Source organism: Epargyreus clarus, unplaced genomic scaffold (genome assembly GCF_041222505.1).
Source record: "Epargyreus clarus isolate Ecla_fem2 unplaced genomic scaffold, WU_Ecla_fem_2.2 ptg000018l, whole genome shotgun sequence".
Lineage (NCBI taxonomy): Eukaryota > Metazoa > Arthropoda > Insecta > Lepidoptera > Hesperiidae > Epargyreus > Epargyreus clarus.
This window is the reverse complement of record NW_027332226.1, coordinates 4,443,245-4,458,453: the sequence shown is the minus strand read 5'-3', so window position 1 is coordinate 4,458,453 and position 15,209 is coordinate 4,443,245. Positions and strand designations below refer to the sequence as shown.

Below are 15,209 nucleotides of genomic sequence, written 5' to 3'. Positions count from 1 at the left end.
AGGATATACCTGTAGCCAAAACCCCGACTCCCGCTCTGCTACTGCAAGGAGACGAGCCCTCTCTGCAATATCATGTGCAGAATCAAGAAGCTGATGTCGCACAAGTATGCAGAGGGGTTCGTCCCAAAATTTTTGTAAATTTAAATGTACCGGAAATTTTAGATTTGGTCCAGCCTGTAACCAAGCATACCCAAGCCTCCATGCCTAACGGGTAATGAAGCCTGGGTCCAAGCGCGTTCATTCATGTGACAATTTAGAACAGACGAAAGAGTTTTCATGATGATGTCATCCAATTTTAAACAAAGTTCATTAAATTTCCAAAGGCGTGTACTTCTCAAAAGATATGTAAATTTAGGGACAAATAAACAAAATCGAATAATGAAAAGAGCCATGTGTGAATTAATTTTAAGTAAACGATCTGAAGTTTCATTAAAATTATGAATATTGTTTTCGATAAAACATGGAATTGATTCTGGGAATATCGGTGAGCCCAGGAGGTGTAAAGAATGTTTATCTGAAATTTTGATATTAGGAGCCAAAGTTTTAAATCGTTCAATAATACTATTTTTTTCATTTACATTTTTGGAACTTGAAACAAAAAGTTCACATTTTGAAAAATTTACTTCAAGACCAATATTGCTAAATTTATCCATAATTTCCTGAAAATCTGTAAAAACTGTTTCTGTGTCACCTCCTAGAGAGCCGTCATCCAAATACCACACGTTAAATTTTGAATTTAAATTTGATACAATGGGATGAATAGCCAAACTGAAAATTGCTGGACCAAGTGGATCACCTTGCTGGCAACCTACAGATGAATTTAATAAATGATGTTTCTTTATTTAATTCGAATATGATACAATTATTATGAAATATACTTAAACTAAATTTAAAACAAATAGAAATAAAAATATTTACAGTAATCAAAAAATAACTTAAACTATACTTAAATGATGTTTGTATACTAACTTTGACGGAGTACCATAACACTGCCAAAGAAAAGGATAAATAGATGGAGTTACTTGTTTTACTTGATCCAGCAAGGTGATCCTGTCATTATCTATGTTTTTAAACGTCTGTTTCATAGAATAGTGTTAATAGTAGTCGATTTTTTTACAATATCTTTTTATAACCACATTATAGCTAGGGTACACTTGGTACACTTTCTTATGGGAGATATGATCATGAATTTCAGGGTTCAATATGAGTATATAAAACAATAGAAGGTGCAGGAAAAAAAATCAACCATAAGATTATGTGATAATAGGAACATTAAGTAATGTTAGCTGAAAACATAGTTACTCGTATATGTGATTTATCAAAACAGTGAGATGTTGTTGTTGTTGTTTCTACTTTATCTACTAAGCAAATAAATCAATGATAAATCAATTTTAACATATTTTTTATCATTTCGGTATCATATGAAAATATAGGAGACTTATTTCCCTCAGGATCAAGTGTTCCAGAGCGGGGGGGATCAAGTCAGACATATATATGGGACACATGGTATCATTCCCTATACAAAGTTTTCGTGGGCTGGTTACAAAATTTATATACCGATATCATTAGCTTTTATACTTAGTATAGCCAATGAAATTCCACGTATTTCAGTACCAATATATCTAAAATCGGATCAATATTTACCAAATAGTGGTCAAAAAACAAAAGGGGGGATCAAGTGTCCCCAGTTTCCCATAAATGTTAATATATATTTTTTTTAATATATGGTATAGTCTTATGTACCGTGCTGAAAGTTCAGAGATCGATTTACAACCAGGTAAAAATTGGAGAAATTGAAATATCTCTTCTAAGTCAGTATACCTATACATTTTTGTAGGTCTATATAAATACGTATTTCTATGACTGTCAGCAACTCAATCACTGATCACATGCGGATATTGTAAGAACAAAGAACACATTTAAGTACAGCATTTCCGATTTCAAAATACGAGTAACAGGCAATTATTATAAATCTTACGATTGCTTTATCTTTAGAATTAGGTAGCGGACCATAGAACGCTTAATAATTATCGCTATTTAAAATTCGTCACTGTACAGCATTCTTTTGACTTCTGTCACATCATGGCTATAAAACTGTAAAGATAACTGGATATAATGAATATGTTTGCGTAGCACAATAAATCATAACACAGATTATCAGCGCGCCAGTAGAGACTGCGCGGATTATGAATTAGGTGTAAATTACCACGCGAGGAGCTTGGTTGTATCGATAATATATTCAATAAAATTATATTCGTTCGTAAGTGAGACACGTGAAACCGGTAAATGGTGACAATACACTATTTTCGATATAAATCTTTTTCTTATAAGTGTTAATTCATTAGTGATATTGAATAGCATTGAAGATGGCACAAGACAAAGTAAACACTATATCTGCTGAAGTAAACAGGGATGAAAAGGAAGCGTTCGATTTGGATCAGGCTCTTTCAGTTGCAGGTGAGTGCATTATTTAGTAAGCTGTGCTATCATAGATGCTTTTGTCAATCCTCAATAGGATAAAATTTTTACGTGATTTTTTTCCTGACCACACCTTTCGAACCAGAAACCAGCAACGTTTACCACCACCTATACGGCGCAAACCGTCCAACCGAATCTTTGCAATTAATCATCAATTTTAAGTAATAAATATGTGACTATATAACTCCGTCATAATCTCTAAAGACTAAACTTAAACTTCTAATGCAATCAATAAGTTTGATTATAAACCTAACACCAACAGATTTTAATTTATATTTAATCTTGCTGGAGCAAACTGATTAAAAACATAATTTATTTGTATTATTATAAATGTAGCGAATTAGGGACCTTCCAGTAGGAACATAAGTTTTTGATAATACGAGTAGATAGGTAATATTTAATAACTACAATGATCGTCAAAGCTTCATATTTGTTACTGTTACTTTTTGTTTATTACTTACATTCAATTCTTAATTATTATAGGTCTTGGAATATACAACATAAAGTATACAGTAGTGCTATCTCTTTTTCTCATTGGAGCTATCCTCGAACCAGTTGGCTACGCATACATACTGCCGTCTTCTAAATGTGATTTAGAAATGACTGATACTATCAGAGGCTTTGTAGGATCTATTCCATACATAGGTAAGCAAATATTATTTGTATTTAGTTACTTAATATAAAAATAATGTTATAGAACCATTTAGTATGATAGTGGAGAAATTAAAATACAAAGACAAATACAATATTTGAATAGTTATAGTCCGCGTAAAACTGCTAGTCCGCTCCGAATATAGAAATGAATCGCGTTGCCATAGTAAATTGTATGACTAGACCTGCTCGCAACGACATCAGAGAGGACTAGCAGTTTGGCGCAGACTATATGTACGGCGAATTTTGACAAATTTTAGCATGACAGTTTAATTCTGAATTCAGGGTTCGTTATGACCACAGAAGAGTTATGACAGCATTCTTTTACGTATTAATTGATAGTGAGTACACCTTTTTTCAAAATTAACTCAATATTCTGTGTTGTATGCCCTAACTTCTAAATATAAGTATAATTTAATTGAAATAATTAAGGTACTTTAAACTTTTGGATTATTATTATTTTCATACCACGTAGATACCAAATTTTCCAGACATGAACTTATATCACTTATAGAGTGAGCCTAAGCAATTTTGAATATATTAAAAAAAAATCATACAACCACACTCATAGTCCACTATTTTTAAAACTTCTTATATCATGGTCGCACATTATAGAAAAGTACACTACATAATCTAAATTAATGATTTCGTTGTTTCCTTGGCACAACCCTGAACGCGTTACGTCACAAAGGTCATCACATGACATACAACACCCAAATGATTAGGAACATATACATATATAGTACTATTTATAAGTAATTAGGAACACGGAATTTATGTAAAAATAGATATTATTGGAAGCGCAAGTACAAGTGCAAATATAATACTAACAATAATTCTCGTACCTACGTAAAGATATGAAATAATTATCAGCAAAAGATTATTTTCGGGCAAAAATTACAATACAGGTCAACTGTACTATATGCGTATTATTTTGCTAATAACAACAATAATGCGTCAATATCTGTACGAGTATAATCTACAAAGTAATAAACCGAATAATCTTAATTGCTACACGAGTTGCCTTCCTAATCTATGCAATTTATGGAAACGTAATAGACGACAGACAACAATAATACTTATATGAAATTAATTAACGTTGGTGTACTGTGTACAATGTAATTACGTAGTTACGTAAGAATAATTATATATAATAATTATAAAATAATAATTAAATAATTATAGTTGTACATTTTTACATTATAAAAATCGCAAATTAGCTTGCACTCCACCTGATGGTAATTGCCACAAATTGACATTTATAATCAACTCCAAATTATCATTTAAGTCTTATCTGAGACCGCTTCAGCAACCCCTAAAGATTAATTTGGAATGCTTCGTGAAGTGTACCTTCTTTAACCAGAACACAGCAGCGCTGCTCATCAGAATTGGGTGTGGCGGTCGGGCTTCCGAAATTGAACTACGTAATGTTCTACCACATATAACACGATAGTTATAACTAATTTTAACTAAGTACTTAACGGTATAAATGCAGTAATATTTAGTTTCTGATTTGTGGTGAAAGCAAATATTAATTACAGTAAATATTTTTCTTTTAAACAATTTAGTTATTTAAGAAATTATTTTCCTCTTCACGTAGGTACCTACAAGTACTTATACCTATTGTTTTTATTTATGAACATATGATTGTGAAACCTGACTTTAATAAGTATATAACATTTTATATTTAATAATTAAAAAAAACGCGATATAAAATAATAAAAAAACGCAATACCACTTACTTAAATACCTTTACTATAACACTTAATTATTTTATGTTAGAGGCTGCAGTATGTTTTTGTCTTATCCCAACATAATATTATAAATGTAAACCTACTACGTTTCAGTAATTAGTAAAGGAAGCGTACCTCCGCATTGCACCAGCCGGGATGGATTTTCTATTGATTAAAAATATAATTTCCAGGTATAGTTATTACTTCTTTTCCATGGGGTTATCTAGTGGATACACGAGGACGGAAACATACTGTTATTTATAGTTCTCTCGCGGCGGGCATCTTGGGCATTGCCTCCGCTTTTATGCCGAATCTAATCAGCTTCATAATTTTGAAGTTCCTCACATCGTTATGGTAAGTTGGTATATCTAGTACATGGTGGAGGTATATTTCAATATCATAATAATAAATCAAAGTTCTATCGTTTCTTGGATTTGCCCATAACTTGTCTAGGAGAAGATAAAAAAATGCGTTTAACGGTCCATTGTGGTAAAAAGTTTAAAAATCTCTACTCTATTATGACAACCATTTAGCGAATCTTTTTCAAATTAAATTCATTTATTATTTAATAGATAAGTATATTAAAAATTATATTTCACAGCATAGCATGCCCAGCAGCAGTTCCATATACATTCGTTGGCGAATTGTGTCCTTTAAAGTACAGAGATATAATGCTTACTCTGATAAACGCCATGCAGGTATCCGGGGCTGTTTTAGTGCCTTGTAAGTTTGTTTTCTTTTGTCTTATCTTTATCTTATTAATCTGCACATTGCGACAAATTCTTCATAACCATATGTAGGTAATAGTTAATTTAACCTACGTAAGTTACAAGAGCCTTCAGACATCATAGCCGATTTAAAAAATATACAATGTATGTATTTGATATCCTTAAAATGTCTATTTACTTTGTATACAAGCATCAGATGTTTTAAATTAAGTATGTACAACAAAACCAACGTATACAGGACAGAAGGGGAGGAGGTTAGAAGGCTGCAACATATTTTATTTGCAAATATTTCAAAGTATTAAGTATTTATATTTAATCGGATTAAAAAAAATAGCCGCCAAAATGAAGCGAAAAAAATTTTTCGATCGTAAAGCACTCTCTGATGCTTCGCATCATGAGTCGTGCAAAAAACATGTTTATGTGCTATTTTAAATTTACCCCTTTCCTTGTAGTGTTTGCGTGGGCAATCCTTCCATTAAATTTCGAAGCAAACTTCGGCTTGTACTACTTCAAACCATGGAGATTGCTAGCGATCGTATACTCGAGTATCTTCATCATCGGAGGACTTCTACTCATAAATGGTCCAGAAAGCCCGAAGTACCTCATGTCTCAAGGGCGGCAGGAAGATACCCTTCAAGTTCTCAGAACTATGTATGCTCAGAATAAGAAAAAATCTCCAGATGAGTTTCCTGTTAGTAAACAATAACTTATTGTCTTTTTTCGAGATACAAACAATTTAATAATTGAAGTATTGACCTACTATATAAATATTCATATGATTTTATATATCATAAGGGTATCGGTAACAACCAATTAAATTATTCCAGAACCTATGATTAAATAATAATCTCACATAATATAATATAGTATAATTATGAGCCAAAACAGAAGTCTTGGACTTTTAGTTAAAATTGTTTTGATGAAACGTTTTCATCATGGAAAACTTTTACTTTAGTCAATCTATTAATAATCTATTATTTATCGGTCAATCTATCAATCAATGGAAAATATCAAAAATTTACATACTGTTCGTCAGCAAAACGCCTGAAATTCGTCGTGTATATTGTAGGATATAGGAGGGACCTACTTATATACAGACATTAATTTTATTTTATCTTTTAGATAAAAAGACTGAAGTACACCGAAGGTGCAATAAATACGAAAACTTCTTTCTTGATGTCATTAAAGGTACAGTCAGTGCCCTTATTGAAACCTCCTTACGTGAAATGGATGGCTTTAAATAGTACTCTGATGTTTGGCATATTTGCAACGTAAGTATAAAGACAATTTCAATATTAATACAGGTGGTTGAAATCTTCTTGATGCGACCACCATTTACTTTTCTACCAATCCTTCATATCATAACGCAAAATATCTCTAACTCTGCTGGTCTCTATTAAGTCTTCCATACCCTTCCACAGGAACACGAAGACTGCTTTACGCTAGAAATAGGTGTAATGTGCAAAATTTCTACCAAAGTAATTTTAAAAAGTCTAATGACAACAAAAATATGCGTACACATTAAAATAACTTTTTAATGGACAAATTTTTGATGTAACATTTATTGCAGAGTGAATGGTCTAAACATGTGGCTTCCTGAGATCCTCAATCGAGTTTTCTCAGGCGCCGGCGAGGGTACTGCTTGTGAAGTGATTGCGCAAGGCGCGAATGAGGTTGGTATGTGTCTAAATTCTACGATTATTGTATCGACTGAGTACTTTTGCTTGTCTGATGAAAATATCTTTACATTTTTCCTCATTGGTATGTCTATTCTTCAACCATCAAAATAATTAATTGTTGTTTCTGTCATATTTTATGGTGTTTTATCAAAAATAAATGCCCATTTGAATACTTCATGTTACGTTATTATTTGTATCGAAAGTATTTACCTAGTAAGAAATATTACAATTACAATTAAGAAATAGTACAATAGTACCTACCTATATTTCCTATTATTATATTGCATACTTGTATTACAGACTGTAGCCGAAGGGGAATGTATCGACACGATCGACTCATTGACATTTATAATTAACGCCGCAGCAAACTGCTCAGTTGGAGTCATAGCAATAATCACGAGCGTCGTAATCAAGTATATCGGGAAGAAGCTTCTTCTCGTCTTGGTTTACTGCACCATTGGTGTGTTCTGCATCCTCATCAACTTTGTCTCACAGCAGATACTGTTCGCAATATTCCTGTCATCCATAGCACTTATGGGCTTAGCAATTGCGCCAGTAAATGCATATAGTGTGCAAATATTTCCGACGCATTTGAGGTATGTATCTTCTCATTTTGCCTAAGTTTCAGCTCTCTGCTAGTGCCCCTTCTATCAGGAATAATTTCTTTATTTATCTCATTTGACCCATGGTCTTACAGGGGCATGGCAGTGGGTCTTTCGATGATGGTGGGCCGTGCTGGATCTGTGGTCGGCTCCAATGTAGCGGGAGCCCTTCTCAATTCAGTGTGCGAAGCGACATTTTATGTGTTTGGGGGAAGTTTAATACGTATGTATCATTTTATTAATCCATTAGTATTTCCTTTAAGTACTTAGGTACATAATTATTTTTAAAATGTATAAGTTTACTATGGCGTATGTTATATGTGTTTGTTATTACCTTTAAATAAAAAATATTATCGTAAAACTATAGCTACGTACTTAACTTATCAATAACCTATGTATACGATATTTAAGTATTTAAGTACTTTTTTAACTACACTTATAATAAGAGAAAATATTTTACATTATTATTATGCTGACCTTTTTTTATTAATTTTCAAATTCTTTCAGTTTGTGGCCTGTTATCCTGCTTCCTACCAAAGTCAAGTTCTGAACAGGATGTAAAACAACGCAATATTACTCGATTATAGCCAAAAATGTAGCGTATATTCACGGTGCCCGGTGAAATTTAAATTTGGGACCAATATAAGAATATATATTGGGTGAAAAGAAACAAAAACATCCTACTATTCGTAAATTTCGGCGCTCCCAGAGTAAGCGCCGCCCTGGAAGGGCAACCCCAGGCACACACCTCTCGTCAACATAGCACAAAATACTAATCTCAACTAGAAAAATCTTGTACATAAAAACATACAAAGAATATAATTAATTTGCAGTTTTATTATTATTAAATTATTATTTTTAAAAGTTATTACCTAAATTATTTTTCTTTCCTAGGAATAAGTTTCTAAATCTGCAGACTGTCCTATACTCTTTGCCTGCACACTTATTTAAGTATGGCATAATAAAGTATTAATAGTAGTTTTGACCTATAACTCTATGGATTTCACAACCTATTAATACTTGAGTGTCCATGCGTATAAGTAAGTTGCGAGAATTTTTAAAGATCACTTATTCCAACGTGGCGTAAACGCAACATTTTGTGGAATTCACGGAATGATCAATATTTTTTCTAACTATGATTTTCTCCTTTGAATGTATATGAAACCAATATAAATAATAAAATAAAAAATATGCTATTATTTAAACCCTTGGGAATGAATGGGTTAATGAAAATGTGGCGAAAATGATCAAAGTAATATAGCCGTTGCACACGCTCAAAAAACAACGACAGTCTACTGCAGCCCCAGCCCCAGGTATTGCCAACGTGAGGCCCCACCTTACTAGAGAGTCGACACAGGTCAGGGGCCATTGCCTCTGAATAGACCAGAAGGTTCCATTGTTGCTGGTACTGAAACCGTAGCAAGATCCCAAAGAATAAGATCGTTAAGAGTCCCATGACGATAAAGCCGACCAGCAATCCTGTTACAAGACAAGCCATGCCTACCTAACGTGTCCTCCTCCTGCCACAAAAAAATATAGTACATGTGGCGACCTCCCGCTACTCGAAAAGAAATGGCGCCACGGGTATTCTGAATCACGCTATCGAAGTTTTCTAAATATCTGGCATATATACAAGTTTCGAACTGAGACTGTCGGAGCACGGCCGCTCCCCGGGCATGATCACCTAGCCCGGCGGGAGATCTCCCTTTGCCAAATACATAATAATATACAATATACATATTACTTATTGGAGTTGCCAACAATAAAAATAATGATTTGACATTGACATTTGACAATTACAATTCACGTGACGTACAGTTGACAGGCTGGTCAGCGGTCGGCGCGGTCGCTGAACCTGAAGTCTGCTAAAAGGCTAAAACTAAACTTTGCGAATAATATTGTTATCTCAAGGGAAATCCAACTTATTTTTTTTACTATAATAATATAATTAAATAACTTCGAAGTCAAGCTAGTATAACGTTTACAAAGCAGTATTTATTTGTTTATAAGAACAACAGTACAGGTTTCATATTCTACAATTTTATACACAAGCAATTAAAATGCATAATTTGGATTCTGACAGTGAAGATGAATTGCCTCCAGGGTGGGAAGAGAAGTCGACTGACGATGGAAACGTTTACTTCGTAAAGTAAATACTTTTGTTTTTTTTTTATGCTAATATACTTACTCCAATATAAGATATTAAGGATACAGGCTGTCAAGCTATTGTTATCATCCCACTGCTGGATACAGGTTTCCTCTCATCCTGGCCAAGTGTCTATTGGTAGACTTCACATACCCTTGTGAACTTCTTTTTTACACGCTTTATATTAGCTTCACTTGTATCTTTGTCAGTGAGTAACTCCGTTTTTCAGTAGAAAGAGATCAATATACATCCTTATCTTACCCTGCATGTATGAAAGAATGAAATAGAATACATTTCTACTTTTTAGTTGATTTTATCATAAAAGCGTGTTTTTTTCGTTTTTTGAACTATATTTATTTAGATCTCAGTTCCAATGTTCATAATGTTACCTTCCAATGTTTCCTTCACCATTTAAGCAAATGATATTATTAATTACTAATATCCAAATAACTCTTAAAAATCAGGGATGTGTGCTGAAATTCTAATCACTAGGTTGTACTTTAGTTCTTATAATGTATTTATGATTCTTGTTATCTGATTATTAACTTTCAATAAAATCAATACCTACTACCTAGACGAATTTTCATAAATTCTCACATCACATGCCTAATCAATAATATATCATATTATATTCCTTTTCTAGCACATGTAATAACAAAATACAATGGACCCATCCACGGACAGGGCACAAGAAGGTAATTCCCAAAGAATTGCCCCATGGCTGGACAAAAACAGTGGATGACAAGGGTAGAACAGTATACCAGCAAACAGAAACAGGCAATAAAACCTATGTAGACCCAAGACTAGCGTTTGCTAAGGAAGAGAAGAAACATACTTATGACTTTCGACAAAGATTTGATGGTTCGTCTACTGCTTATCAGGTATTTGTATTTTCTTAACATTTTTTGTTCTTACAGTTAGTTGCAAAAAGTAATATCATCATAGTAGTAGTATCAGTTAGTTGCAAAAATATATCATGTCTCTGGTATTGATAAGCCAAACAATATTTTAATACTTTAATGTTATGTAGTTTACATTTACATTTATTTGTCTAAGATTCTATTCAATAAGGGTTTACAATATACATACATATGTATTATAATAATTTGTTTCTGTACTACCTTACAATATTTACACCTACACACAGACTCCTGTAAATAATTAGGAATAGAATTGTATTCAAACCTATAGCTCATGTTTTGATTATCAAATGCCTCATGTAAGTAAATCTGCTTTATCAAACATTTAAAACCATATAACACAATATTTCTTTATCTGTTGCATATTTGATAAATATTACTACTTATTATTACAACATTTCTCCATCAACAAGGGTTAACTGGTGGAGAATGCCAATAGGCATTAAGTTCGCCCTTTGTAACCACTAGGTTTACAATAAAGTTTAAATAAATAAATAAATAAATAAATAAACATTCTTAAATATTCTTATACATACATTTTTTTTTCAATGTTAATTTCAGGTATTACATGGAGTGGATCTCTCAGGTAAGTATGCCTTGATTACGGGATCCAATGCTGGCATAGGCTATGAGACAGCAAAGTCTTTGGCCAGGCATGGCTGCAACATCCTCTTTGCTAACAGAAACATGGAGTCCACTCAGAAATCCATAGAAGATATTGTAAGAGAGACCAATGCATCGGAAGATAATTTGAAATCTGTTCATTTGGACTTGTCATCCTTTCAGAGTGTTAAGAAATGTGCCATGGCTGTTAAGACTATATTCTCGAAGTAAGTATTCCTGCTTTATTTATGAAATTTGAAAGTAAGAACTATTTTACACACATATTTTGAGGTGTCTGTCTTACCTTAGATTTGAATATGGTTAATTCAATTCTGATGAGACATGGAGACTAAAATGTTCTGCTTTTGACCCTGAATATTTGAATTATAATTTATGGTGGTACTATGAAACATTATTAATTTTTAACCTTGTATATTATTGTCTATTATTCTATTTTACTAAACAATTAAAATAATTACTTCTTAATCTATTTTTATGTATAATATTCATACATAGTCTCATTAATTAATTTTATTACAATAATTGTTAATTGTTTTCATTTCAGTCATTTGGATATGCTAATACTGAATGCTGGAGTATTTGGATTACCACATGAACTAACAGAGGATAATCTAGATAGGACCTTGCAAGTGAACCATCTCAGCCATCTTTATTTGGCGTTGTTATTAGAGCCCTTATTAAAGAGAGGTTCACGAGTTATATTTGTATCTTCTGAATCACACAGGTATATAAATGAAGTCGGTTAAATATATACAGATACTTCAATTATCTCAGTCTCTAACTATACTTACCGTCCGCAACTAGTAGGCTTTGTCAAAAACTCAAACAATTTTATTTTAAAAAAAGTAGTTTAATACAGATTGCTGCTGTGGATATTAGTGACTACTTCACTTCCTGATGTTTGTAGACATCCACATACACACCACATAAGACAAGAATTTTACCAAACATAGATCACAGCTCCTGGCTACTCCTCAGGTCTGGTCTGAGATGCTCGAAAAAATGAATCTGACTCATTATTTCCTACAAAGTTAACATAGCAGCATAACCATGGTGGTAACACTAGAGTTGTACTTTCAGAAGGGATAAAACCTTGTAAATAGTAAAATATAACCTACATTTAGAATCTGGTTTATTTTTAAAAAAAACATAATTAATTTCAGAATGCCGGATATTAAAAATGTTTTTGTAAACCGAGATTTGTCTACATCCAAGGACCATTATGCATACAATTTATTTGCTTACAACAATTCCAAATTCTACAATGTTATAACAGCAAAGGTAAGTGCAAGTTTATCAATGTAGCTGTTATTGATAATACTAATTTGCGTGAAAATCCCAGATTAGAGTGTATTTACAAATATGAATGGCACATGGTTGATAGTATATAAAGTTTACCATAAAGATTATTTTTTATAATATTGGAGTAGCAGACGAGCACCTGATGGTAAGTGGCTACTGCTGCCCATGAAGATCTGTAATCAAAACCAGATAGGATTAGATATTCCTACCTGGGGTCGGCCACACATGTGCCGCTACCCCTGAGGACTAAGCTGGAATGACTCAGAAAAGTATGTCTCCCTTCCCACACCCTTCAAAACGGAACACAGCAGTGCCTAACACTATTGTTATTAAGCAGAAATAAGTGTGGTGATGGTGCCGCCGGAAACAAACCACAAAGGGTTCTACCACCTTCAAAGAATTGTAATTCATATCCATGTACCAAAATGCTTATGTTATTTTATATTGTTTTTATAATATTGGAATAGCCAACAAGCATTCAGTCCACTTGTAATAGATCCAGTCACCAATGGATATTTGTAAACATTTAGGACGGGGGTTTCTACCTGAAGTCAATTCCAATAATGTTGCCATTCCTTACCACTTCAACAACCTTCCTCTGATAAACAAGTTAGTCAGATATTTTTGAGTAATCTATTTTCTTGTGTGTGTCTTGCAGATACTGAGTGAACATTGGAAGGATAAGGGTGTGTGGGTCAACTCTCTGCACCCTGGAAACATGGTTTACAGCAACCTCAGCAAGTCTTGGTGGTTGTATCGACTGGCATTTTTTATTGTCAGGCCTTTCACTAAATCATTGGTAATTAATATATAAAATAGATTAGCCTTAGATTGGAGCAGAAGTTTTCGAAGTTATTATACAGAATTTGAGAATCAATTATATTGTAATATCTCACAAAGTTAATGTTTAACATAAAAAGTTACATCTAATTTGTAGTGCCTCTATTGACCTTTTAAAAAATAATTAAATTTTTATTTAATTTTTAAATATTTTTGCATTGCAGCAACAAGCAGCGGCTACTACAGTTTATGTAGCAACTGCAGCAGAACTAGATGGCGTTACTGGGCTCTATTTCAATAATTGTTTCTACTGTGAAGAGAGTTTGGTAGCACGAGATATAGAAATCGCGCAAGAACTGTTTGCCATTTCTCTCCAAATGATACTAGAACGGACTGGGTCAGACATTGTACAGACTTACCTACACAAGTATGCTATGAAGTTAGACAAAGGAAAATCTTGATTAAAGTATTGCACCTTTAAACTTCATTGGCATTGTATTGTATTCATTGTATTAAGATCAAAATATATACATAGATTTTAAGGTAACTTTTTCTTTTAAGGTAAATTCTTTTATATTAAATGATTACTTGAAGTTCGAAGTTGATCACAGATGCTTCGTAAGTCCCGTGAATTAGGCTATTCATATATAATAACCACACTGCATTTCAGAATGCCGCCGGAGGCACACTTTGGTTATTATACGATATTTTTTGGTTTGTAACAATACCGATGTAATGTGTAGGATTTTGTTTATTGTAATATATTCATACGAATGTTAATTATATGCATAGATTAGTAAAGATACTTCGCCGCCTTGAAATTGAATGAAGCCACAAACGGCTTATTAGTAAGTTATTTTTTTAAATTCTTGACAAATAAAAACATTTTAGAGAAAATTTACGAATAAATAACTAATACTGCGTTATTTACATAATAAATAAATAATTATTACAAATATTTTAGGGACATTTTAGCACGGAGACGTGGCAAAACTTTTTTACGCAACTATTTCAATTCTCAAAACTGGGTACATTTTCTTGTTAGGAGTGAGTAATCTTTACTTATCTATGTTTATATGTTATTATGTAACTACGATGTTGATTTTGGAGCCATTGTATTTAACTTTTTCCTTTGATGTATGTTATTATTGAAATACAATATAAAAAAGATGGTTGTTTATTGTTTCTGTATTATTACTTTGAACAAATGTGCGGGGTTAGCTGAGAAAGTAATACCTGTTACTTTTTTTTACTGAATGGATTTAGTAGATTTTATTGGATAAAAAATGGAATAAAACATAAAATGACTTTTGCCTTTTTGTCCAGAGACAATGAAAAGTATCGGATTTTCGTTCGGAAACGTATCGTATCTCATATTGTTTGGTTACCTATTTTTTAGTATGAAATATAAATAATACCCATTAAATTAAATATATATTATCTTATTATATACCTTTGTTTTTAAAAAGTTGGTTAGTATAATTATATTTACATTATGCCGTTACCATTTTTAAAATATTAAAATAACATGTCGTTTCCGGACATGAGATACGTTTGTGTGTCAAG

At 32.6% G+C, this 15,209-nt stretch overlaps 2 protein-coding genes across 2 annotated transcripts; both read left to right on the top strand.

The window, feature by feature from the left end:
- The first annotated feature begins 17 nt into the window (after nucleotides 1-17).
- LOC140749817 (putative transporter SVOPL) lies at nucleotides 18-8,668 on the top strand. Its single transcript, XM_073083009.1, has 10 exons — nucleotides 18-2,457; nucleotides 2,962-3,123; nucleotides 5,054-5,216; nucleotides 5,464-5,585; nucleotides 6,043-6,281; nucleotides 6,713-6,861; nucleotides 7,161-7,263; nucleotides 7,570-7,865; nucleotides 7,967-8,094; nucleotides 8,379-8,668. Exons 1-10 carry the CDS (start codon nucleotides 2,367-2,369, stop codon nucleotides 8,456-8,458), a joined length of 1,533 nt encoding a protein of 510 aa, XP_072939110.1. The 5' UTR covers nucleotides 18-2,366; the 3' UTR covers nucleotides 8,459-8,668.
- A 1,027-nt stretch (nucleotides 8,669-9,695) lies between these two features.
- Nucleotides 9,696-14,188, top strand: Wwox (WW domain-containing oxidoreductase). Its single transcript, XM_073082740.1, has 7 exons — nucleotides 9,696-10,020; nucleotides 10,661-10,898; nucleotides 11,499-11,767; nucleotides 12,106-12,285; nucleotides 12,725-12,842; nucleotides 13,522-13,662; nucleotides 13,868-14,188. Exons 1-7 carry the CDS (start codon nucleotides 9,932-9,934, stop codon nucleotides 14,102-14,104), a joined length of 1,272 nt encoding a protein of 423 aa, XP_072938841.1. The 5' UTR covers nucleotides 9,696-9,931; the 3' UTR covers nucleotides 14,105-14,188.
- Nucleotides 14,189-15,209: the final 1,021 nt, after the last annotated feature.

Excerpts from the sequence above, each read along its gene's own strand:
- LOC140749817 (XM_073083009.1), top strand. The coding sequence starts at position 2,367 with ATGGCACAAGACAAAGTAAACACTATATCTGCTGAAGTAAACAGGGAT. Across the intron at positions 7,264-7,569 it reads TTGCGCAAGGCGCGAATGAG|ACTGTAGCCGAAGGGGAATG; the intron begins GTTGGTATGTGT and ends CTTGTATTACAG. Across the intron at positions 7,866-7,966 it reads ATATTTCCGACGCATTTGAG|GGGCATGGCAGTGGGTCTTT; the intron begins GTATGTATCTTC and ends ATGGTCTTACAG.
- Wwox (XM_073082740.1), top strand. The coding sequence starts at position 9,932 with ATGCATAATTTGGATTCTGACAGTGAAGATGAATTGCCTCCAGGGTGG. Across the intron at positions 10,021-10,660 it reads GGAAACGTTTACTTCGTAAA|CACATGTAATAACAAAATAC; the intron begins GTAAATACTTTT and ends TTCCTTTTCTAG. Across the intron at positions 10,899-11,498 it reads GTTCGTCTACTGCTTATCAG|GTATTACATGGAGTGGATCT; the intron begins GTATTTGTATTT and ends TGTTAATTTCAG.